The sequence below is a fragment of the Chrysochloris asiatica genome, unplaced genomic scaffold (assembly GCF_000296735.1).
Source record: "Chrysochloris asiatica unplaced genomic scaffold, ChrAsi1.0 scaffold00215, whole genome shotgun sequence".
Taxonomy (NCBI): domain Eukaryota; kingdom Metazoa; phylum Chordata; class Mammalia; order Afrosoricida; family Chrysochloridae; genus Chrysochloris; species Chrysochloris asiatica.
This window is the reverse complement of record NW_006408733.1, coordinates 4,495,572-4,520,015: the sequence shown is the minus strand read 5'-3', so window position 1 is coordinate 4,520,015 and position 24,444 is coordinate 4,495,572. Positions and strand designations below refer to the sequence as shown.

At 39.6% G+C, this 24,444-nt stretch overlaps 1 protein-coding gene across 4 annotated transcripts in view; it reads right to left on the bottom strand.

Annotated features, from left to right (window-relative positions):
- Positions 1 to 24,444, bottom strand: part of RAPGEF6 (Rap guanine nucleotide exchange factor (GEF) 6) — a 304,075-nt gene that overhangs the window by 234,076 nt on the left and 45,555 nt on the right. For all 4 annotated transcript variants that reach the window (XM_006872939.1, XM_006872936.1, XM_006872938.1 and 1 more), the window contains exons 2-4: positions 19,028 to 19,098; positions 15,545 to 15,601; positions 6,141 to 6,224 (exon numbers count right to left, since the gene is read on the bottom strand). In XM_006872939.1, coding sequence (XP_006873001.1) covers positions 6,141 to 6,224; positions 15,545 to 15,601; positions 19,028 to 19,098 — 212 coding nt within the window. The remainder of the gene's footprint in view (positions 1 to 6,140; positions 6,225 to 15,544; positions 15,602 to 19,027; positions 19,099 to 24,444) is intronic.

Sequence of the window (24,444 nt, the reverse complement as noted above, 5' to 3'; positions counted from 1 at the left end):
AGATAGACTGGCAAACTGAGAGCATCAATGGGCTCAAGCATGGCAATAATTGTGAGGTTGGCCCAGGACCGGGCAGTGTTTCGTTCTGTTGTCAGTATGAGTCAGTACCAACTCGAAGGCACCTAACAATATGTATATTTATAAAAAATGACAGTTTTGAGAGAACAAACAAGATGGCATATGGGGTGGAAGTGTAGTAAGGAGCTCTAATACAACAATACAGAATATGGGACCAAACAGTCTCAGGGGATGGTACCAGAATTCTGAACCGCATATAAAGGAATATTTATAAGGTTGGAAGGCTTTCACCTAAGGAAATTTGTAGCTAAAGGAAGAAATCCATTGCTTTCTAACTCAAGACGCTCAGCTGCTCCCGGAGCCACCATCTTGGGAGAGACAAAGCGAGAGAAGGATCAGAGCAGCCACAGATGCTTGCCAGAACAGCAGAGATAAAGATGTGGACACTCTTTTTTTTATGGTATCTGTTCATTGGTCTCTCACTGTCTGTACACCTCCATTCTGATGACGAGAGGGGATACCTGAGCAAGTGGATACCCCATCCCCACCCATGGAGGGGTCTACTACACATGCACACAGATCCCTTCAAATTTTAAAGTGAGAGTTTCCACGTAAAACCAAACGTCCACAGCCAATCCTAAACTGTTTATAACTACAAAAAGGCCTGAAAGGGGATTGTAGAGTGGGACAGACACACTAAAAAGGAAATAGGCCAAAAATTAAATCCTGAATCATATCACAATCACCAAAAGTGGCAACCTGAAATTTCTCAGGAGAAGAGTGAAAAGGAAAACCCATCTTCTGATCACATCTCCGTGGAGGCAATCAGAAAGCATAAAAAAATACCAAAATACATACCCATCTAAGTATAAAAACCACAGATAACTCCTGTTATGCCCCAAAACTAGAAGCAGATGACCATATCTGCACATGTCCAGAAACGAGATAAAGTGACTGAGGCAAATGAGCTGGATGTAGACCTATACTCCATACTGGAAGATGGGCAGGCTTTGGAAATGCCAGAAAAGGAATTCAGAAAAAGGATTATATAAAATGTATCAAAACACTATACAATGGAGTTGAGAAAAATAAGGAAGAAGTCAGGAAAGCACTACAGGAACAATCAAATAAAGTAGACAGCACTGGAAACCATTCAAAACCTACAGAAAGAGGTCTAAACGATTAATAATACAATATTCAGAAATGGACAATACACTGAAAAGACAAAGGAGTAGAACTGAAGAGACAGGAGCCAGAACTAGTGAGTTACATGATTAATCTCTAACACTACTAAGACAGAAGAGCAAACACAAAAAATGATTTTAAAAAAACCTGAAGACGACCTAAGATTCATGTTGGACAACATAAAGAGGAATAACTTAGGAATTATCAGCATTCCGGAACAGGAAGAATCACACAAGTCCACAGAGGAGATACCTGAAGAGCTTCTGGAAGAAAATGTTCATAACATCCTGAAAAGCAAAAAGAAAAGCACTCAGGAAACTCAATGGACCCCAGGAAGGAAAGACCCTAAAAGACAATCACCAAGACTATAATAATCAAGCGCTCCAAAATCAAAGGTAAGGACAGAATCCTGAAAGCAGCTAGGGAAAAGAGAAGTGTACATACAAAAGCAAGCAAATCATATTAAGCTTGGATCTCTCAACAGAAACCATGCAATCAAGAAGGAAATGGGGAGACTCTTCTACCCAGCAAAGCTGTCAATCAAATATGATGGTGTAATCAAAACATTCCAGAATAAACAGAAGCTAAGGCATTTTGCCAAAGCCAATCCTGCTATGAAAAATATCCTAAAGTTCTGTAGACTGAGAACCAACAAGAACAGACAACTAGAGAATGATGTATGTGGCAGCATCACCCTGAACTCAATCAACAAATGGAAGAGTCAAGAACAGAATAAAATTATAAGAACATGGGATCTGGGAGGTCAGTCTATGATCAAAACAATTACAATATGAAAGAAGGTACACACAGAGGAACAGAGATCCTGATGGTGGGAAAGTCAGGTAGATTACAAGATAAAACAGACTGTCTTAAATGGAGGGAAGAGTTAATGGAATATAAGGTAACCAAAACAGTTGGGTTGGGGTGAGGGGTTTAGTTCATGTGTTGGGGAGGGCAATACAAGAAGTGGGAGGAGGCATAAGAATAAGAGAGTTAGGGGAACACTGAGACAAGTTTGCATTCCTAAGTGGGACAGAGGTAAATAGTGATGCATGCTCAACGTTGGAACAACAGGGCTCTGGGATACAGAGATCTAGGCATAGCTTGAAGAGGGGAAATAATACTAAAATGCTTGACTGTCTTATGAATATTGGCTTCCCTTGCCTACTATTGTAAAATAGACACTTGAGTGGAATAGAAAAGAATGTTGGAAAGCATGATTACAAAAAACCTGTAAGCCCATCTTCAGCTTATAACTGATTAGAATACCTAAAACGGGTTCTACAACTTGCCCAGTGAAATAGTCCTCTTACAAAGCCTTTGCAGAGTATAAGTTCTTAGGTGGAATCCTGAGTCCCATCCAGAACCTTCTGAGGTGGGACATTCCCACTAGAAAGGACAAGCAGACCAGCCTGGATCAGCTAGAGTGACAGAAAATACATCTTCAAAGAAAGATCATCAGGAAAACCCAAAACAAAAATGTCAGCATGACTGGCTACTATAAGAATAAACAAGCTGTTCGCCAGGAAGCCAACAAGGCAAGCAATCAAGTTCCTTCAGGACAAAGTCCCCTCTAAGACTGAAACTCAAATAGAACACACGAGCAGGCATGTAAGCTTGCTAGTGAGTGGAAGAGGGGGAAAGGCAGCAATGAAGAAATGGGCTGAATTCAACCACAGTCCATTGACTCCTGTTGACCTGGAGATGGAAGAGGAGGGGCTGGTTGGTCCAAAGTGTGGTGAGACCTGAGGACACTTGAGCCCATGAACAAAGACATAGCCACAGAGGGCTAGAGCTGAGAATGAAGCATTCAGCTGATATGAAATGAGGGGAAATGCACAAGAACACCCAAACTTGCAGACAGTACCCATTTGACTTAGCCTCAATGGCTTGATAATAAGAACTCAACTGACTAGAGGAAGATTAAAAAAAAAAAAAATTTTTTTATAAAGGAAACAATAGTAAATTGCTACAATTTGATGAACCTGACCTATACTCAGAGAGGCAGTAACTCTAAATACCAATAGAGAGGGAAGGAGTCTTCACAACAAGTATCAATAATTCCCTCTGTGCACAGGGTAGATAGGGACAGGTAACTTAGACATTGGCTACCTAAAATGAAGGGGTGATAAAGGCACAAAGTGACTGGCTTACAAGGTTTCAAGAGGGAGTTTAAGAGTATGGGGGGAAAGAAAGAATCCCCACTGAATTGATTTCATCTTGTCTAGATGGGTCTGGTGAAAAGAGATGGGGATAAGGCTTGTATGATTCAATAGTGAACAACTGTTATCATGACTAATTGTGACTGTCACAATTGTAAAGGTAGAAGTTGTGTAACAAAAAAAGGGGAGTGGTTAATCTTACAGTCCAGAAACAGAAGACCTTAGGACCATCAGAGAGAAGAGGACAAGCAGAATGTGGGACCATATCCAGAGAAGCACGGACGCCAGTGAAGGAGGCAGACATGGGGACATGGAGAAGAGCAACGGCTGAGGACTCTAGATTCATAGGAAGAGAGGGACTAAGAGCTGGTGGCCAGGAGCAGACTTGCAGAATGTGCCCTTTGGAAATGTAAATTATTATATATGCCTGAATGGTTTTTTTTTGTTTGTGTGTTTTTTAAAAAGCTAAAGTGGATAGAGAAAAATACTGTTAACTGATGGTACATGGAGGGGATTATAATCATTGTAATGAAACAAGGTGTATGATTTGTTGAATATAAAACTTATGATCTGCCCTGTAAACTTTCACTCAATCCACATAAACACCTTTAAAAGAAAAAATAAAAAATTTTTTAAATGACTGTTTTATTCTACTAACAATAGTAATTTTCAATTAGAGGCCAACCATGTGACATTTCAGGACTCAGGACATGACTTTTAAAATGGCATTATATAGAAGATGTCTCATACTTCTAAAAAGTAGATTGTGTCCTGATACTTTGACTATGCCACTAAATTTATTCGTTGTTTAGGTGCCATTGAGTCCGTACCAACTCAAGTGACCCTATGCATAACTAAATTTATTTAGTTTAATTGAAAGTCTTAGTTTAAAAGCCTAGAAATCTATTTTCAACATTGTTAAAAAGTTACTGAAAAATTACGTATTTTAACAGTATAAGTTCTCTAAAAATACCACATCAGACCATCTTTCCAAACAACATTCTTTTTCAGAACCTAGGGGGCTTGATAAAGATTGTGTAAATATGGAATTAAAAGATAACAGAATTTTTCCAGGAACTTTTTGAAGCTGATCATCAATGCATGCATGTGTTGTGTATAAAACAACTATTTAATGCTAAGAAACAGAGCTATAAGGTATATTAAATCATTTTGAACATTTTTATAAATAAGGACAATGAGGAACAAAAATTTAAGTAATTTGCCCAGGAGAAACTCTGGTAGCATAGTGGTTAAAATGCTCAGCTGCCAACTGATAGTTAGGTGGCTGAAACCCTCAAGCTGCTCAACGGGAGAAAGACGTGGCAGACTACTGTCATAAACATTTACAGGCTTAGAAATCCTACAAGGAAGTTCTTATCTATCCTATATGGCCACTACAAGACACAATATATTCAATAGGAGTGAATTAATTTGCCCAAGGAGTAGTAGTAGTTGTTGTTAAGTGCTGTCGAATTGGCTCTGACCCATCATGACCCTGTGTAGGGTTTCCAAGGAGTGGTTGTTGAGTTTGAACCACCAACCTTGCAGTTCAAACCAACCTTGTGTTCCAGTGCTGGCGGAGCAAAGTATAAACTCACAAAACTTCTACTGAGAGATCTGAGTAGTGACTTGTGAAAAACATTAATGGCAACACTTAATTAAGTAGGTACTACTTTTGTCCCCATTTTATAGGTGAGAAATGTAAACTTTATCCAAAGTAATGAAATCAAGATTCTAACCTAGTTTGACTACAAAGAACAATATGGCAACTACTGTGTTATTACTGCCTGTCTGTGATGTTACTGTTGTTGTTTGGTGCTGGCAAGTTGGTTCTGACTCATAGTGACCCTATATACAACAGAATAAAAACACTGCCTGGTCCTGCACCATTCTTAAACTTGTTATTATGCTTGGGCCCTTTGCTGATGCTACTGTGCCAGTCTACTTTGTTGGGGATCTTCCTATTTGTCACTGACCCTCCCCTTTATCAAAGATGATATCCTTCTCCAAGGACTGGTCCCTCCTGATAATATTTCAGAAATATAACAGGTAAAGTCTGGCCATTCTGGATGTACTTCTTCCAGTACAGACTTGTTTGTTCTTCTGGCAGTCCATGGTACTTTCAATATCCGTTTCCAACACCACAACTCAATACATCAATTCTTCTATAGTCTTCCTTATTCACTGTCCAACTTTCATATGCATAGGTGGTTACTAAAAATTCCATGGCTTGGACCAGGTGGCACCTTAGTCCTCAAATTGACATATTTGCTCTTAAACTGCTTCTCTATAACCAATATTAGACAAAACTGCCATTGAGCCTATTCGCTGCATCGTGACCTTGGATAGGGTTTCTGAGCCCGTAAACCTTTATAGAGCAGAAAGCCTCATCTTTCTCCCATGGAGTGAATGGTGGGTTTGAACTGCCAACCTTGTGATTCATAGTCTAGTATTTACAGCACCAACAAGGCTCATAACCAATCTTATCAGAATGAATTTAAAAACCATAAGATATCACATCAATTTTCACAGCAAACTAAGAATCAGATAGGAGTAAGGTATTACGTTGGGCACTAAATTTAAATTAAATCCTCAAAAAGATGAAATATTAACTTTGCCAAGTATTTCCAATGGTAACAACAAGTAAGAAATATAACGTATCACTTACTGGGAGAAAAAACATGTTGCATAAAACAGTTTAACATAAAAGATAAAATCAAAATACTAATGTTAATTGTGCCCAACAAATGCACTAAGCAGCAAATATAAACCTACCTGCACGGAGGCAAAACCATGGAGTCTTTCATAAGCACAGATCCAGAAAGAAGGATGTACCAACATCTGGCAATAGTTTCTGAACTGTTTTAAAAAATAGGTAAATAAATTGAGTAAACAAACATGCAAATTTATATGTACAAACTACGTATAAAATATATATATCATGAGATACATTTTAATATTACAAATCATTAAAAATTAAGTAACGCTACCTGGGAATTTTTAAATATTGCCTTACACCATGCTCACATATGAAAAATAATAATCACTACCTTGAGATACAGACTTCAGAAGTATATGTTCAGCGCACAGCCACAGCCAGGAAAAAAAAAAAAGTATATGTTCATTGTTGTTATTGGGTGCCTTTAAATTAGTTTTGACTCAAAAAAACCCTACATATAGCACAGCAAAACACTGCTCAGTCCTGTACCATCCTCACAATCTTTAGGTTTTAGCCCACTGCTGAAGTCACTCACTGTCTTAATACATCCTTAAGGATCTTCTTATTTGCTGACCCTCTATGCTACAAAGCATGTTGTCCTTCTCCAGGGACTGGTTGATCCTGATAACATGTATAAGTTCTTGATTCTAAGGAACACGCAATATACTCTTTGGTTGTTGTTGTTAAGTGTTGTAGAGATGGTTCCAACTCATAGCAAAGACGTCAGAGTTTGTGGACAAAGGTGTGCTTGACTGAAGTCATGGTATTTTCAATAACCTCATATGCATGTGAAAGTTGAACAGTGAATAACCAACCAAGACTGTAGAAAAATTGATGCATTTGAATTACAGTGTTGGAGAAGAATATTAAAAGTACCATGGACTGCAAAAAGAACAAGCAGATCTGTGTGGGAAGAAGTACAGTCAAAATGCTCCTTGGAAGTCAGGATGGCCAGACTTCATTTGTCACACTTCGGACATATTATCAGAGTGATGAGTCACTAGAGAAGAATATCGTATTTGGTAAAATGGAGGGTTGGAGAAAAAGAGGACGACCTCAGTGAGATGGAATGGCACGGTGGCAGCAGCAATGGGCTCAGACATAGCAATGACTGTGAGGTTGTTCCAAACCAGGCAGTGTTTCGTTCTGTTGTGCACAGGGTCACTATTAGTCGAAACCAACTCGATGGCACCTAACAACAATAACAACAACAATGGTACTCAAGGAAGAAGTTCAAGCTGCAATGATGGCATTAGCAAAAAACAAGGCTCTAGGCTCTAGAAATAGATTAAATACAAATTGAAATCTTTCAACAAACTGATGCAACACTGGAGGCATTCATTCATCCATGCCAAGAAATAAGGAAGGCAGTTACCTGGCCAACTGACTGATGAGAGATCTATCTATATTTGTGCTCATTCCAAAGAGAAGTGACCCAACAGAACAAGGAAATCATTGTACAGCAAACTAATATTCCATGTAAATGAGCTGCTGCTGAAGATAATTTAAGATGCAGCTGTACATTGACAGGGAACTGCCAGAGGTTCAAGCGGAATTCAGACAAGGATATGGACAAAGGGATTATCACTGGTGACATCGGATGGATATTGGTTGAAAGCAAAGAATACTGGATGTTTACCTGTGCTCTATTGACTATGAGGTCCTAGTATGGTGCTGTGGGTTAATTCACTGGACTGCAAAGTCAATTTGATCTGCAAAGTCGGCGGTTCAAGCTCACCAGCCATTCCTCAGAAACCCTAAACAGGGGTGCTATGTGTCAGAACCAACTCAACAGAATTTAACAACAACAGCAACAACAACAAACATTGACTATGCAAAAGCTTTCGACTATGTGGATCATGGCAAGCTATGGACAACATTGTGGAGAATGAGCATTCCAAAACACTTAATTCTGCTTATGAGAAACCTTTACATAGACCAAGAAGCAGTTTTGTTTGACCAGAATAAGAGGCACACTAAATGGATTACAATCAGGAAATGTGTGTACCAGGATTGTATTCTTTCACCATACTTATTTAATCTGTATGCTGAGCAAATGATCCATTGGATTATGTGAAAAATAGCATGGTATCAGACTTGGAGGAAGACTCACAAAAAACCTGTGATATGGAAATGATGCAACCTTCCTTACAAAAAACAGGGAAGACTTAAATAAAATACTTACCGATGAAAGTCAAAGACTACAGCCTTCATTATGGGTTGGACTTAAATGTACAGAAAACAAAAATCCTCACAACTGGACCAATAAACAACATCAAGATAAATGGAGAAAGCATTGAAGTTATCAATAACTTCATTTGCTTGAATCCATAATCAACGTTCAAGGAAGCAGCAGTCCAAAAATTTAAACTACGTATTAAATTAAGCAAATCTGCTATACAAGCCTATCTTAAAGATACTCAAGAGCAAATATGTTAGTTTGAGGATTATGGTGCACCTGATCCAAACCATGGTATTTTCATATCTCATATGAATGTGGCACCACTTGTCTGTCACTTTGCCATACTGTACTGACTTGTGTGTTGCTGTGATTCTGGAAGCTATGCCACAGATATTTTAAATACCAGCAGGGTCAACCATAGCGGACAGGTTTCAGATGGGCTTCCAGACAAAGACAGACTAGAAAGAAGGAAAGACAAACTACTTCTGAATACATAGTCACTAAAAACCTTAAAAATAGCAGTGGAACGCTTTCAGCACCAAATTACTGAATACTAAAACACAATGAAGAGCATCAAATATTATCAGATACAGTGCCAGATAATGAGCTGCTCAGGTTGGAAGGCATTCAAAATTCAACGGGAGAAGAGCTGCTTCCTCAAAATAGAGGTGACTACAATAATGGAAATGGAGTAAATCCCTCAGAACCTTCATTTGCTGAAGGGTCCTAACTCAAAATGAAGAGAAACAGCTGTAAAATGCTCAATAATTGGACTATGGAATGTATAAAGTATGAATCTAGGAAAATTGGAAATCATCAAAAATAAAATGGAATATATACATAGCAATATCCTAGGCATCAGTGAGCTGAAATGGACTAGTATTGGCCATTCTGAATCTGACAATCACATGGTTTACTATGTTGAGAATGACAAACTGAAGAGGAATGGTGTCGCATTCATCATCAAAAAGAACATATCAAGAGAAGTTATGAGGTACAATGCTGTCTGTGATAAGATAAGATCCATCCGCCTACAAGGAAGACCAGTTAATACCACTACTCTTCAAATTTATGCACCAATCACCACAGCCAGTGATGAAGAAATAGAAGAATTCTACCAACTTCTTCAATCTGAAACTGATCAAACATGCAATCAAGATATACTGATCATACTGGTGATTGGAATGCAAAGGTTGGGAGCAAACAGAAGTATCAGTAGTTGGAAAATATGGCTTCAGTGATAGAAATGATGCTGGAAATCACATGATAGAATTTTGCAAGGCCAATGAATTCTTCATTGCAAATACCTTTTTTAAACTGCATAAAAGATGATTATACAAAGTGGGGGTGCTACAAAGGCAAGAAGTGACTGACTGGCTTACAAGCTTTCAAGAGGGAGCCTAGAACCAGAGGGCATGGAGGAAGGTAGAATCTCCACTGAGTAGTATCCAATCTAACTGGGCTGATGAAAGGAAATGCAGATAGGTCCCTTGTGATGACTGATTGTAAGGGTTGGAATTGTAAAGGTAGATGTTTTGTAGCAAGAAGGAGAATGATTAAATTTGCAGTCAAGGAGCGGAGGTCTCTGGGACCATCAAGGGAGAAGAGAGGAGAGTGGGACCCTACCTAGAGAAGCAATGATGCCAGAGATGGAGGCAGAGACGATGACGTGGAGAAACAGAGCAGCTGGGGACTTTAGACCCAGAGACAGAGAGGGGCTGTGTGCTGATGACCGGGAGGCAGGCTTGTAGAGTATACCCTTTGGTTGGTTGATGATGCATAGAACAGACTGTAACCATGGCAATGATATATGACAGGAAGAATGTAAAATTAATGTTCTCCCATGTAAACTATCACACAATTTATAATAAAATGTTTTTAAAAAAAGATGATTAAACACATGGACCGCACCAGATAGAATATACAGAAATCAAATTGACTCCATCTGTGGAAATAGACAGTGGAAAAGCTCCATATCACCAGCCAAAACAAGGCCAGGGGCAGACTGTAGAACAGACCACCAATTGCTCATATGCAAGTTCAGGCTGAAGCTGAAGAAAATTAAAACAAGAAGAAGATCAAAAAAGTAGAAATCAGTAAATGCTGGCGGGGATGTGGAGATACTGGGACGCTCCTGCATTCCTGGTGAGATAGTAAAATGGTCCAACCTCTCTGGAAAGTAATATGGCGCTTCCTCAGAAGGTTGGAAATAGAAATACCTTATGATAAAGCAATTCCTCTACTTGGTATTTACATGCAAGAAATACGAACCATAACACAAGTAGATATATGCACACCAATGTTCATAGCAGCACTATTTATAATAGCAAAAAGATGGAGACAGCCTAAGTGCCCATCAACTGAAGAATGGATAAACAAACTGTGGTACATACACACAATGGAATATTATGCTACAATGAAGAATAACAAGGAAGCTGCAAGCCACCGCATAACATGGATGAACCTTGAGGACATTATGTTTAGTGAAATTAGTCACAAAAGGAGAAATATTATATAAGACCACTAATGTAAAATACGGTAAGAAAAAGAACCCATACTCAAGGGGAGGTAGATTCTTTGCTGGTTACTGGGATGTGAGGGGTGGGGTTATGGGAGAGAGGGAAAGGTGGAGCTTGGGGCACGGAATAGAAACAGGACAGTTTGGGTGCTAGGGAGAGGGGCAATATACAAAAAGGGAGAGGGGAATGGAAGAACAAAGCAGATGGGAGAACAATTAGGCAGGTTTGCATGGGCTAAGTGGGACAGAGGTATATAATGATGCATGCACAAACTTGGAACAACAGGGCTCTGGAATACAGGGATTGAGACATAGTTGGAATGGGAAAAAGGAGTGAAATACGATGCTTGGCTATTTTTTGAATCTTAGTTTCCCTGGCATACCATTATAAAACAGACACTTGAAGGAGAGAGAAAGGAATGGCCAGAAATTTCACCATAGAAAGCTTGTAAGTCCACCTTCTGCCTATAACTGATTGGAATACCTAAAATGGGGCTACAGTGTGCCCAGTGAAGGAGGCTTCCTGCGGAGCCTTTGAATTACATAAGACCACAGGTGGAATCCTGAACTGCATCTAGACTCTTCTGAGGTGGGAAATTTCCACTTGAAAGAACAAGCAGACCAGCCTGGAGTGGCTAGAAGAACAGAAGACACTTCTTGAAAGAAAGACCAACAGGAAAAATACCAAACAATACAGACATCCGACTGATTACTACAAGAACAAGCAAGTTGCAAGCCCAGGAAACATCAAGGCAAGTGGTACGGTCCCCTGAGAGCAAACCCCCTTCCAAGACTAAGACTCAATGGGAATACACGCTGTGATTAGTGACCACATTCGTCACTGATAAGGGAAACTGAGGGAAAAACAGCAATGAAGCTGTGAGCTAAGTCCCACAATGTTCAATAGACATCTGTGAACCCAAGTAGAGACTGGTTGGCCAGCAGTGTGGCAAGTCCAGGGGACTCTTGGGCCCAGAGTCAGTGACATAGCCACAGAGGATTAGAGTGGACAGTGAAGCGTCCAGCTGATAAGAAGAGAGGGCATATGCACAAGAACACCCACACTTGTAGATAATACCCACTTGACCTGGCTTCAATGACTGGATGATCAGAGCTCAACCAGAAGAAGAAAGAAGAGAAAAAAAAGAGTAATCTGATACAATTTGATGAACTTGAACTACACCTATGGATGCAGTAGCTCAAAAGAGGGAACAAATCCTTACAGCAAGAATCATTCCCATCCCCTCTACACACAGAGTAGACAGGGATGGGCAACTTGGACATTGGCTACCCAAAATGGAGTGGGGGAGAGCTACAAAGGCAAGAAGTAACTGGCTTACAAGCTTTCAAGAGGGAACCTAGAGCCAGGGGGCATGGAGGAAGGCAGAATCTCCAGTGAGTATTATCCAATCTGTCTAGGTGGAGCTGATGAAATGAAATGCAGATGGGTCTCTTGTGATACAATAGTGAATGATTGTTATCAGGACTGATTGTGAGGGTTGGAAATGTAAAGACAGACATTTTATAGCAAGAAAGGGAGTGATTAACTTTCCAGTCTAGGAGCGGAGGTCCCTAAGGGGACCATCAACGGAGAAGAGCAGAGAGCAGGACCCTACCCAGAGAAGCAGGGATGCCTGAGATGGAGGCAGAGACGATGACGTGGAGCAATAGAGCAGCTGGGGACTTTAGATCCAGAGAGGGAGAGGACTGTGTGCTGAAGACTGGGGGTGGGGGTGGGGGGCATGCTTGCAGAGTATACCCTTTGGTTGGTTGATGATGCATGGAGGGGACTGTAACCATGGCAAAGAAACGATATATGACAAAATGAATGTAAAATTAATGTTCTCCCATGTAAACAAACTATCATATAATTCACAATAAAATATTAAGAAAAAAATTTTCTACAATTCAATAAAACCAACACTGAGAGGCCAATTAAAGAATGGCCAAAAACTTGAACAGAGATTTCATAGAAGAGGCATTATAAACAGTTAATGAAAGGATGATAAAAATGCAATAATCTGAAGCGTTTCTAAAAATTCCAATCAAGCAAACAAAAACTGGCAATATTGCAGGTCATAAAAAATGCAGAGACTGGAACTTATCATACCCTGCTGGTGGTTATTGGAAATTGGTACAACTATTTTAGAAAACCATCAAAATCAAATAATAAAAAAATCCCCTGTCAATTCCAATTTGTAACAATCCTCCCAGTCTAATCCATAGGGTTCCAAAGACTATAAATCCTTTATAGAAGACTGCCATCTCTTTCTCCACCGAGTGGCTGGTGGATTTGAACTACTGACTTTCCCATTAGCAGTCAAGTGCTTTAACCACTGTACAGCCAATCACTGTTATTTCTGCTAAGTGCTGTTGATTGGGTTCTGACCCATAGCAACCCTGTATAGGGTTTCCAGAGAGTGGCTGGTGAGCTTAAACTGCCGACCTTAAGGTTCAAAGTGACTTTGCAGTCTAGCGCATTAACTCACAGCACCACACCAGGATTTCCTGCACAACCAATAGTATCCCCGAAATTTGAACATGTACATTTTCTACTAATTATTTATTTTTAGAAATAGGCACAACAAACACACTGATTTTGAGCTGATTCCAACTCATAGCCAACCTATAGGACAGAGCAGAACTGCTCTAGATGGCTTTTAAGGATGTAAATCTTTATGGAAACAGACTACCTCCTCTTTCTCATGCAGTGCAGCTACATCAACTGGTGGTTTCTAATTGCCAACTTTTCAACTAGCAACCCAATACTTAGCCCACTGTGCCATCCAAACTCCCTATACCCAAAAGGAATGAGTAAATAGGGGACAAAAAGACAAAATTTCCATAAGAACTTTATTATTCTTCATAGTAAAACCTGGAAACAACCCAAATGTCTATTAATAGTGAAATGAATAAATGGTCTGTAGCATTTTCATAGCATTTCATAGTACAGCAGTTTTAGGGCAGTTAATTATTTATTATGGCCCTTCTAGCTATATCCACCCATTCTGTGATGTATTGTAAATCCTAGCCTTTATGCCTGTGATCAGGGACTCAATTTAATGTGAGCTGTTAATGAAACAGGATTAAGGTGGGGCTAAGGACTTCTGGTGTGGTGCTGTGAATGAGCACTGTGCAGTCCAGTGATAATCTACAAGGTCAGCAGTTCAAACCCACCAGCTGTTCCTCGGAAACCTTGTACAGGGTTTCAATGAGTTGAAATTGATTCGATGACAACAAGGAGTAAGGATTAAGGTGTTATTAAGGATTAAGGATGTCTCCACTCTGATTAAAGGCATGACCACTCTTAGTTTTCCTTGTGGGCAAGGGCTGAAGTCTAATATATAGCGTGTTTTGATAAAGTTCACGCTCTTGCTCAGAATCTCACATCTAGCTTTTCCCATCTGACCTCCAGTTCATTAGACTTGATTTACCACCTCCCCAATCCTGTGTCATCTGGCCTGCGGATTTGGGTTCCATAGCTCTTGAGACTATGTGGGTGAGGAGAATCCTCCAGATTGACCTCTGATCTAAGGATTTGGGGCTTGCCAACATCCACATTTGAATAAACTGTTTTCTTAACAGTTCTGAGACACTATAGTGTACTCAAGAACCTACACGATGGAGAGGAGGAGTGGTGACTGCTGTCAGGGATTATGGAGTGGTATGTTGTCATTGTTAAGTACTATCGAGTCAGTTCCAACTCATAATGAACCTATGTAGAGTTCCCAAGGAGCAGCTGGTAGGTTTGAACAGCAGACCTTGTGTTTCACTGTCCAGTGCTGATCTTATAATGCCATATCAGGAGTCAATGGAGTGGTATGGTGGTGGTAGTTAGGTGCCATGAAGTCAGTTCTGACTGAAAACTACCCTAATGGAGTGGTATGGTGGTGGTAGTTATGTGCCATGAAGTCAGTTGTGACTGAAAACTACCCTGTACAGGGTTTCTGAGGCTGTAAATCTTTACAGCAGAAAGCCTCATTATTCTCCTGCAGAACAGCTGGTAGTTTCAAACTGCTGACCTTGAGATTAGCAGCCCAACTCATAACCACTACGCTACCACCATACTAAAAAAGTCAGACATTTGGAGTATCTTGGACCTCTACCTCACAGAGACCAGCCTTGTGCTGACTGAAATTTTTTAAAAGAAATTATTCATACAGCAGTAAAAAAGAATGAATGTAAAAATAAAATGAAAGAATCGCAAACATTTACTAAGTTAAAAGAAGCCTGACCAAAAGATTCTATCCTATGATTTTCAAAAAGAGGTAAATTAGCCTAGGGTGACAGTGAGAACTGTAATTACCTTTACACAAGAGAGTTGACTGAGCCGTCTAGACAGCTGTATGTTCTGTATTTTCATCTGGCTAACAGGTACATAGGTAGATGTATTTCTTAAAAACTGCTAAAGAAGTTCTGGTAGCATAGTGGTCATGAGTAGGGCTGCTAGCCTCAAAGTCAGCAGTTCGAAACTTCTAGTCCTTCCATGAAAGAAAGATGAGGCTTTCTGCTCCTGTAAAGATTTACAGCTTCAGAAACCCTATGCAGGGTCGCTATGAGACAACTGACTGCATGGCACACAACCCCACATACATTAATATAACTCTATCGTATGTTACACTTCATAGTTTATTAATGTACTACAATCTGCTCTACAGAAACTATTTTAAAATCAAACAATTTTCAATGTTAAAAGTAAAAATTTAAACATAAATTTTTAAATTTAAACATAAACTAAAACTAATGACAGAAATACTTACCAAAAAAGAATTTGATTGCCACTGTATCTTTCATAACGTGCTCTTGTAGACATTAGCCTAACATAGTAAAAAACAGTAAAAATTTGGGAAGATTATTTTAACTTAAATTGTGTTTTAAAAATTCTGTTGCAGTTGCCTTAACTGAATATGACCATAATTACCACTAAGTTTTCACAAAACTACAATAGCTTGATAACACACACATAAAATGCAGTATTTTCAAAACAGCAATTAGATAATATTAACTGGAAACAATTACAATATTCTTATGTATATTATAAAACCTGTCAATTCACAGTAAAGAATATATTCTTTCATTATGAAAATATAAAATTTATCGTGTTCACTACTGAATTCTGAGTGTGAAGGACAGTTATTAGTGAAGGTATGCAAACATTAAAATCTGTTCAATAAATAATTACATTTAAAGATAACAGTAAAAAGAAAACCTTTCTTTTTATACTAAATTCTCTGGTCTTCAGTTTTTTGGGGTTTTTTTGTCTTTTTTTTTTTTTTATACTAAATTTTATATACTAAATTTTCTGGTTTTCAGTTTTCTTCTATCCTTTCTATACTTGTTTGACATATAATAACAATGAAAATTTTTTTATTGTACGTAAGAAAACAAAATAATAAATCTCAAACACTTATATACATATATATAGGTAAACTTATTTACCCCCTTATTAAACATTCTTTAAATTGAAATGTTGGCTAATTCCTCTAAGCCCACATCTTCACACTAAAGAAGCTTTGTATTTTCTATGGCATAAACTAGTATTACAGTGTTTTCGTGAACACATTAATAATATGGCCATTTATATTCAGACTCCAGCAAACCTCACCTTGAAGGACCTTCTGTTTCACTGACTTGATTCATTATTAGTCTAACTAACAGGATTACAGTTTCTCAAGATCAGTGTCCTATTTAGTTCTAATATGTAACATCATAGCCTTTGCTTAACCTCTCATTCAGGAAGCCTTACAGTTCTCCTCTTCTAGAATGAAAAATTGCCTAACTATTTACATGTAAATTCAGAAAGTAAAAATGATGTCAAAATATCCCTTAGAGCCAAAATTTCAGTGGATTGGAGTCATAGCAATATGATTGTTATTGTTGTGCCATCAAGTGGGTTCTGATTCATAGTAATCCTTTGTAAGGTTTCCGAGGAGCAGCTGGTGGCTTTGAAGCACAGTCTTACAGTTCAAACTGCTCTTATGATCTAGTGCTTATCCTACAGTGCCACCTAATGTGTGTGACCTAACACATTCAAAATGTGTCAATTATTTTTTCCATCTGGCTGAACTCCTCAAACAACTAAACGAGTATTTTTAACTATCAAGTGCATAATGTAGAGTTTTGGTGTGGTGCTGTAGGATAAGCCCTAGACTGCTAACTAAAAGGTCGTTGGTTCAAACCCATCAGTTACTCCTTGGAAACCCTATACAGGGTTGTTGTGAGTCAGAACTGACTCCACAGCACTTAACAACAACAGCAGTGCATAATCAGAAACTTTAAAGAACAGCAAAGAAACATGATGAATGAGTTTTGGTAATGAAAGAAATGTATATTTTAATTAAATTCTATACCAAGTTACAACTGGTATTGCCTTAAAGTAATCTAAAGAGTAATCACAAGGATATAAGGTAAATAGGGCAGATTTTCAGAAGAGAAAATAAAGATCAAAGCTTACAGATTTTGTTTGTAGCGGGGGGCCCTGGGTCACATGAAGGGCCCTACACCACCCACTAGGTTACATAGCACAACATGCTCATCTTCAGCAGCTCACACGCTGCTTTTGCTGCATGATGTCATGCTGCATGATGTCAAGTCTGTCCTGACTCATAGGGACCCTGTACAGAGTTTCCATGGAGCAGCTGGTGGGTCTGAACTGCCAACCTTGTGTTTTGAAGTCCAGTGCTGATCTTACAGCCCCATACTAGGAGTCTGACTTATAGAGACCCTATATAGAGTTTCTGAGGCTGTAAACCTTTACTGGAACAGAAAGCTTCATCTTTCTCCCTTGGAGTCAATGGTGGATTTGAACTGCTAACCTAGTGGTTATTAGCACACTAACACGAAACCCACTACTCTACCAGGGACCCTTTAAGCAGTTGACATAATAAACATCAATACAAATTACAAAAAAGCAAAACAAAACACCAGAGTTCAGATTTTCACATGTACCTATAAGCTCACTAGCATATTTGGAACATATATGTGGTGATGTGATCATTGTGCTTTGTCCTAGGTAGTTAATCTCATTTAATCCTCAGAACATTGTAAAGAAGATATTATGATTATCCCTATTTTATGGAGGACAAAACTAAGGTTTTATGTTAAGGCATGCTCAAGTTCCTCCCATGGCTAAGAAAAACTAGGATGAGAAATGCAGATTCCTTTTCCTACTCTTAAAAAAGTCCGTAAGTAATTTGGCATCTGTGATTCCGTATTCAAATTTAATTTTCACCTAACCTCTCCTCTCACTGTGCTCCAGGCACAAAAGTTTTCTTTATTGGTATTGTTGACTCCCAATCCTTGTCATTTAGGTCTCTTCTCAAAAGTCACTTCCCCTAAGAGAACTTTATAGACCATCCGACCTCATTTGAGCTCTGGTATGGTGCTGTAGGAGTCCTGGTGTGGCACTGTGGGCTAATGCGTCAGACTGCAAAGTCGTTAAAAGTGCAAGGTCAATGGTGGTTCAAGCTCATCAGTTGCTCCTTGGAAACCCTATATAGAGTCGCTATGGGATGGAATCAACTCAACGGCACTTAACAACAACATGGTGCTGTAGGAAAAGCACTGTAATGCTAACTGCAAGGTCAGCAGTTCAAACTCACCAGCCACTCCTCGGAAACCCTATACAGGTCGCTATGGGTCAGAATCAACTTCATGGCACTTAACAACAACAACAACCAGAATATAAGCTAAAGGAAACTATGGCTCAAATGTATGTGTATCTCAAGCACCTAAGACAGCATGAGTAAACCAGGCTTACTGGTCTTATAGAGACTGGTGGAACTCCCAAAACTATGTCCCTTAAGTCATCCTTCAAGTCTGGAAATGAACTCACCCCATGGCTCATTTTCAGCCAAATATTAGACAAGTCTATAAGAGGAACAATAATACTAGTGAGGTATGCATACCTTAGAATAGTCAACTATGCGAGATCAAAATGGCACCATCTGCCTAATGACAAAGTTCAGAAGAGTTAGAAAAGAAGGAAAAATGGAAATAAGAAACACAGGGAAGAAGTGTGGTAAGTGATGTTACATTGAAGGGACTACAATCAATGAGACGAAACAAAACATATATGAATTAATGAATGGAAACCCGATTGCCTCTGTAAACCTTCACCATTAAACTGTCAAAAAATAAAATGAATAAACAGCATGAGGAATATAAAAGGTGATCAACAAACATTTGGTAAATGATTGAATGAATACCTGTAGAACATGATCTAAAGACAGCACCACACTTACCTAAGCTGATGTTCCCTGAGATTTGATAATATTTCCATTCCATGAAGATAAGAATAAATAGTATTTAAGTCCTGTAGAACAGAAAAGATTTAAATTATTTTTCAAAAATACTTTTTAAGATATAATGATATTCCTATAAAGAAATGTTTACGATCACTAGCCATTGTTGTTGGTGTTCTTAGGTGCTAATAAGTCGGTACCCACCCATAGCGATCTTATGCACAGCAGAACAAAACACTGCCCAATCCTGGGACAACCTCATTACTGTTGCCACACTTGAGTCCATTGATGCTGCCACTTGGCCAATCCATCTCATTGGGGCTCTTCCTCTTTTTCTCTGACTCTCCACTAGCCATTAGAAAGATGCAAATCAAAACAGCAATGAGGTATCATCTCACACCAGCAATGACAGCAAAGATAAAAAAAAGTAGAGGACAATAAATGCTGGTGGGGATGTGGAGAGACAGGGACACTCCTGCATTCCTGGTGGGATTGTAAAACGATCCAACCTCTCTGGAAAGCAACATGGTGCTTCCTCAGAAGGTTGGAAATAGAAATACCTTATGATCCAGCAATTCCTCTACTTGGTATTTACCCACAAAAAATATGAGCCATCACACGAGTAGATACATGCACACCAATGTTCACAACAGCATTATTTGCAATAGCAAAAAGGTGGAGACAGCCAAAGTGCCCATCAACTGAAAAATGGATAAACAAACTGTGGTACATACACACAATGGAATATTATGCTACCTTGAAGAATAACAAGGAAGCTGCAAGCCACTGCATAACATGGATGAACCTTGAGGACATTGTTGTTGTTGTGAAGTGCCTTCGAGTCGGTCCCGACCCATAGCGACCCTGTACAGGGTTTCCGAGGGTGTAAATCCTTACGGGAGTAGAAAGCCTCATCTTTCTCCCGCGGAGCAGCTGGTAGTTTCGAACCACTGACCTTAAGGTTTGCAGCCCGATTCAGTCACAAAAAGAGAAATACTGCATAGGATCACTACTGTAAAAGACTAAGAAAAAGAACCCATACTAAAGGTGGAGGGGATTCTTTGCTGGTTACTGGGATGTCGGGGTGGGGTGAGGTGAGTGAGGGGAAGGTGGAGCACAGGCAGGGAATGGTTTGGGTGCTAGGGAGGGGGGCAATACACAAGAAGGGAGAGGGGAATGGAAGAACAAGGCTGATGGGTAAACAATTAGGCAGGGTTGCATGGGCTAGCTAAGTGGGACAGAGGTAAATAATGATGTATGTACAACCTTGGAACAACATGGACCTGGAATCAGGGATCGACACATGGAATGGGGAAAAGGAGAGAAATAATGTTAAGATGCTTGGCTGCCTTTTGAATCTTGGTTTCCCTGGCATACCGTTATAAAATAGACACTTGAGGGGCAGAGAAAAGAATACCCAGAAATATCACCATAGAAAGCTTGTAAGTCCGTCTTATGCCTATAACTGATTGGAATACCTAAAAAATGGGGCTAGAAATTGCCCAGTGAAGGAGGCTTCCCGAGGAGCCTGTGCATTACATAAGACCATAGATGGAATCCTGAACCCCATCCAGAATTGTCTGAGGTGGTAAATCTCCACTTGAAAGGACAAGCAGACCAGCTTGGAGCAGCTAGAACAGAAGATACTTCTTGAAAGACAGACCAACAGGAAAAATCAAAAACACTAACGGAGGTCTGACTGACTACAAGAACAAGCATATCGCTCGACCAGGAGACATCAAGGCAAGTGGTCAGTTTCCCTCAGGGAAAACCTCCTTCCAAGACTGAGACTTAAGGGGAATACGAGCAGGCATGTGGTCTGACAGGTGACCACATTGGTCACCAATAAGGGGAAGTGAGGGAAAAGTAAGTCCGACCACGTTCAATATACACCTGTGAAGAAGAAGGGTTGGTTGGTCCAAAGTTTGGGGAGACTTGGGAACTCCTGAGCCCATGGACACTGACTTAGTCATGTTGGACTAGAGTTGTGAAGCGTCTGATTGATATGAAGTGAGGGGAGGTGCACAAGAACGTCCAAACTTGCAGACAGTACTCATCTGACCTAGTTTGGATGGCTTGATGATGAGAACACAAATAGAAGAAGATAAAGAAGTTTGATACAGTAAGCAAGTGTAAATTACTACAATTTGATGAACTTGACCGATACTTATGGATGTAGTTGCTCAAAATACCAACCGAGAGGGAAGGAGTCTTCTCATCAAGGATCAAGCCTATCTCCTCAGTACACAGGGTTGATAGGGTCAGGCAACTTAGACATCAGTAACCTACAGTGGGGGGAGGAGAGTGTACAATGGAACGAAGTGGCTGGCTTATAAATTTTCGAGAGGAAGTTTAGTTTCAGAGCATGCGGAGGAAGGTAGAATTCCCACTGAATAGTTTTCATCTTGTCTAGAGTCCCCAAATGCTCCATTTCTCCACGTTATTGTCTCTGCCTCCATCTTTGGTGTCACCACTTCTCTAGGTAAGGTCCCACACTCCGCTCTTCTCCCTTGATGGTCCCAGGGACCTTGCTCCTGGACTGCAAAGTCAACCACTCCCCTGCTTTTGCTTTCTAAAACATCTACCTTTACATTTTCAGCCTTCATAGTTACTCCTGAAAGCAATTATTCACTATTGTAGCACAAGAGTCCTACTATCCCTATCTCCTATCATCAGCCCCATCCAAACTGATTGGATACCATTGAGTGGAGATTCTACCCTTCCTCTGCACCCGCTGGATCTAGGCTCCTCCTTGAAAGCTTGTAAGCCAGTCACTTCTTACCTTTGTATCCCCTCCCCCACCCACCACCACCAATTTGCATAGCCAATGCCTAAGTTGCCCATCTCTGTCTATCCTGTACACAGAGGGGGTGGGAATGATCCTTGCTGTAAAGATTTGTTTCCTCTTTTGAGCTACTGCATTCAATAGGTTCATCAAATGTCAAGTTCATCAAATTGTATCAGGTTACTCATTTTTTTTACTCTTCTTTCTTGTTCTAGTTGAGTTCTGATCATCCAGCCATTGAAGCCAGGTCAAGTGGATATTATCTGCAAGTGTGGGTGTTCTTGTGCATCCCCTCACTTCTTATCAGCTGGATGCTTCACTTTCCACTCTAGTCCTCTGTGGCTATGTCACTGTCTCTGGGCCCAGGAGTCCCCAGGTCTTGCCATACTGCTGGCCAACCGGTCTCAACCCAGGTTCACAGGAGTCTATTGAACGTGGTAGGACTTCCTTTTCCCTCACTTCCCCTTATTGGTGACCAATGTGGTCACCTGTCAGACAACATGTCGGCTCGTGTATTCCCCTTGAGTCTCAGTCTTGCTTGGAAGGAGGTTTTCCCTGAGGGAAACTGACCACTTGCCTTGATGTCTCCTGGGCGAGCAACTTGCTTGTTCTTATGGTAGTTAGTCAGACTGCCATTATTGTTTTTGATTTTTCCTGTTGTTCTTTCTTTCAAGAAGTATCTTCTGTTCTAGCTGCTCCAAGCTGGTATTCCTTTCTCTCCCCCTCAAGTGTCTATTTTATAATGGTATACCAGGGAAACCAAGATTCAAAAGACAGCCAAGCATCTTAACCTCTTTTACCCATTCCATCCATGCCTCAATCCCTGTATCCCAGAGCCCTGTTCTTCCAAGGTTGTGCATATAGTACCATTGTTTCTTGATCAGATGATTACTCTTAAAATGATAGAACATTGGCCAGTTCTTTTTGGTACATTATGTATTCCTTCCATCTTCTTTTGATGTTTTCACTCACTGTTTTCCCCCATTGAACCCTTCAGTATATTAACTCGTGGCTTGACTTTTTTTTCTTTTTTTTTTGGTTTGAGAAATGCTGAAGCACTGGAGATGCTTATTCGTCTATGTCAAGAAATTTGGAACACAGCTACTTGGTCAACTGATTGTAAGAAATCCATATTTGTACCCATTTCAAAGAAAGGTGACCCAATGGAATGCAGAAATCATCAGACAGTATCATTAATATCACTTGACAGTAAACTTTTGCTGAAGATAACTCAAAAACGATTGCAGCAATATAAATGACAGAATCTGCCAGAAATTCAAGAGAGATTCAGAAGAGGACATAGAACTAAGGACATCACTGCTGACATTAGGCAGATGTTGACTAAAAGCAGACAATACCAAAATGATGTTTACTTGTGCTGTATTGACTACGCAAAGGCATTCAACTGTATAGATGATAACAAATTATGGATAACTTTGATAAAAATAGGTATTCCAAAACACTTAATTGTGCTTTTGAGGAACCTAAACATTAACCAAGAGGCAGTTATTCAAACATAACAAGGGAATGCTGATATGGTTTAAATTAGGTAAGGTGTGTGCCAGATTGTATCCTTTCACCATATTTATTCAATATGTATGCTGAGCAAATAATCCAAGAAGCTAGATTATATGAAAAACATGGCATCAGGATTTGAGGAAAACTCACTAACAACCTGCAATATACAGATGGCAAAATGTTGCTTGCTAAAATGAAAAGGACTTAAAATACTACAGCCTCCTATAAGGATACTGCACCTCAGTGTAAAAAAAACAACAAAATTCCTCACAACTAGACCAATAAATAACATCACGATAAATGCTGAAAAGATTGATATTGAAGACTTTAATTTGCTTGGATCCACAATCAATGATCATGGAAGCAGCTGTCAAGAAATCAAATGATGTATTATATTAGACAAATCTGCTGTATAAAACCTCTTTACAGTGTTCAAGATTAAACTTGTACTCAAAGCAATATACACATATAAAGCAATCCCAATCCATTCCAGCGACATTCTTCAAAGAGATGGAAAAGACAATTACAAACTTCATATGGAAAGGAAACAGACCCAGGATAAGCAAAGCACTGCTCAAGAGGAAGAACAAGATTGGAAGCCTCTCACTCCCAGATTTCAAAATCTACTGCACAGCTACAGTGGTCAAAATAGCCTGGTACTGGTACAATGAAAGATACATTGATCAATGGAACAGAATTGAGAATCTAGAAATTAACACATCCACATACAGCCAACTGATTTTTGACAAAGTGCCTAGGTATGTTACATGGGGAGGACATAGTCTCTTTAACAGATAGTACTGGCAAAACTGGAAAGCGATATGCAAAAGATTCAAACAACACCTTTACCTCACGACCTATACAAAAACCAACTCAGGATGGATTCAACTAAATGTGAATCCTTAAATCATGAAAGTCATCAATGAAAAAATAGAGACAAATGTGAGGGCTCTAATACAGGGCATACACAGACTACCAAACATTTTGAAAAGTAAACAAACAAAAACAGCAATGAAGCAGTGAGCTAAGCCCTACAACGTTCAATAGACTTCTGTGAACCCAGGTGAAGACCTGGTTGGCCAGCAGTGTGGCAAGACCTGGGGACTCTTGGGCC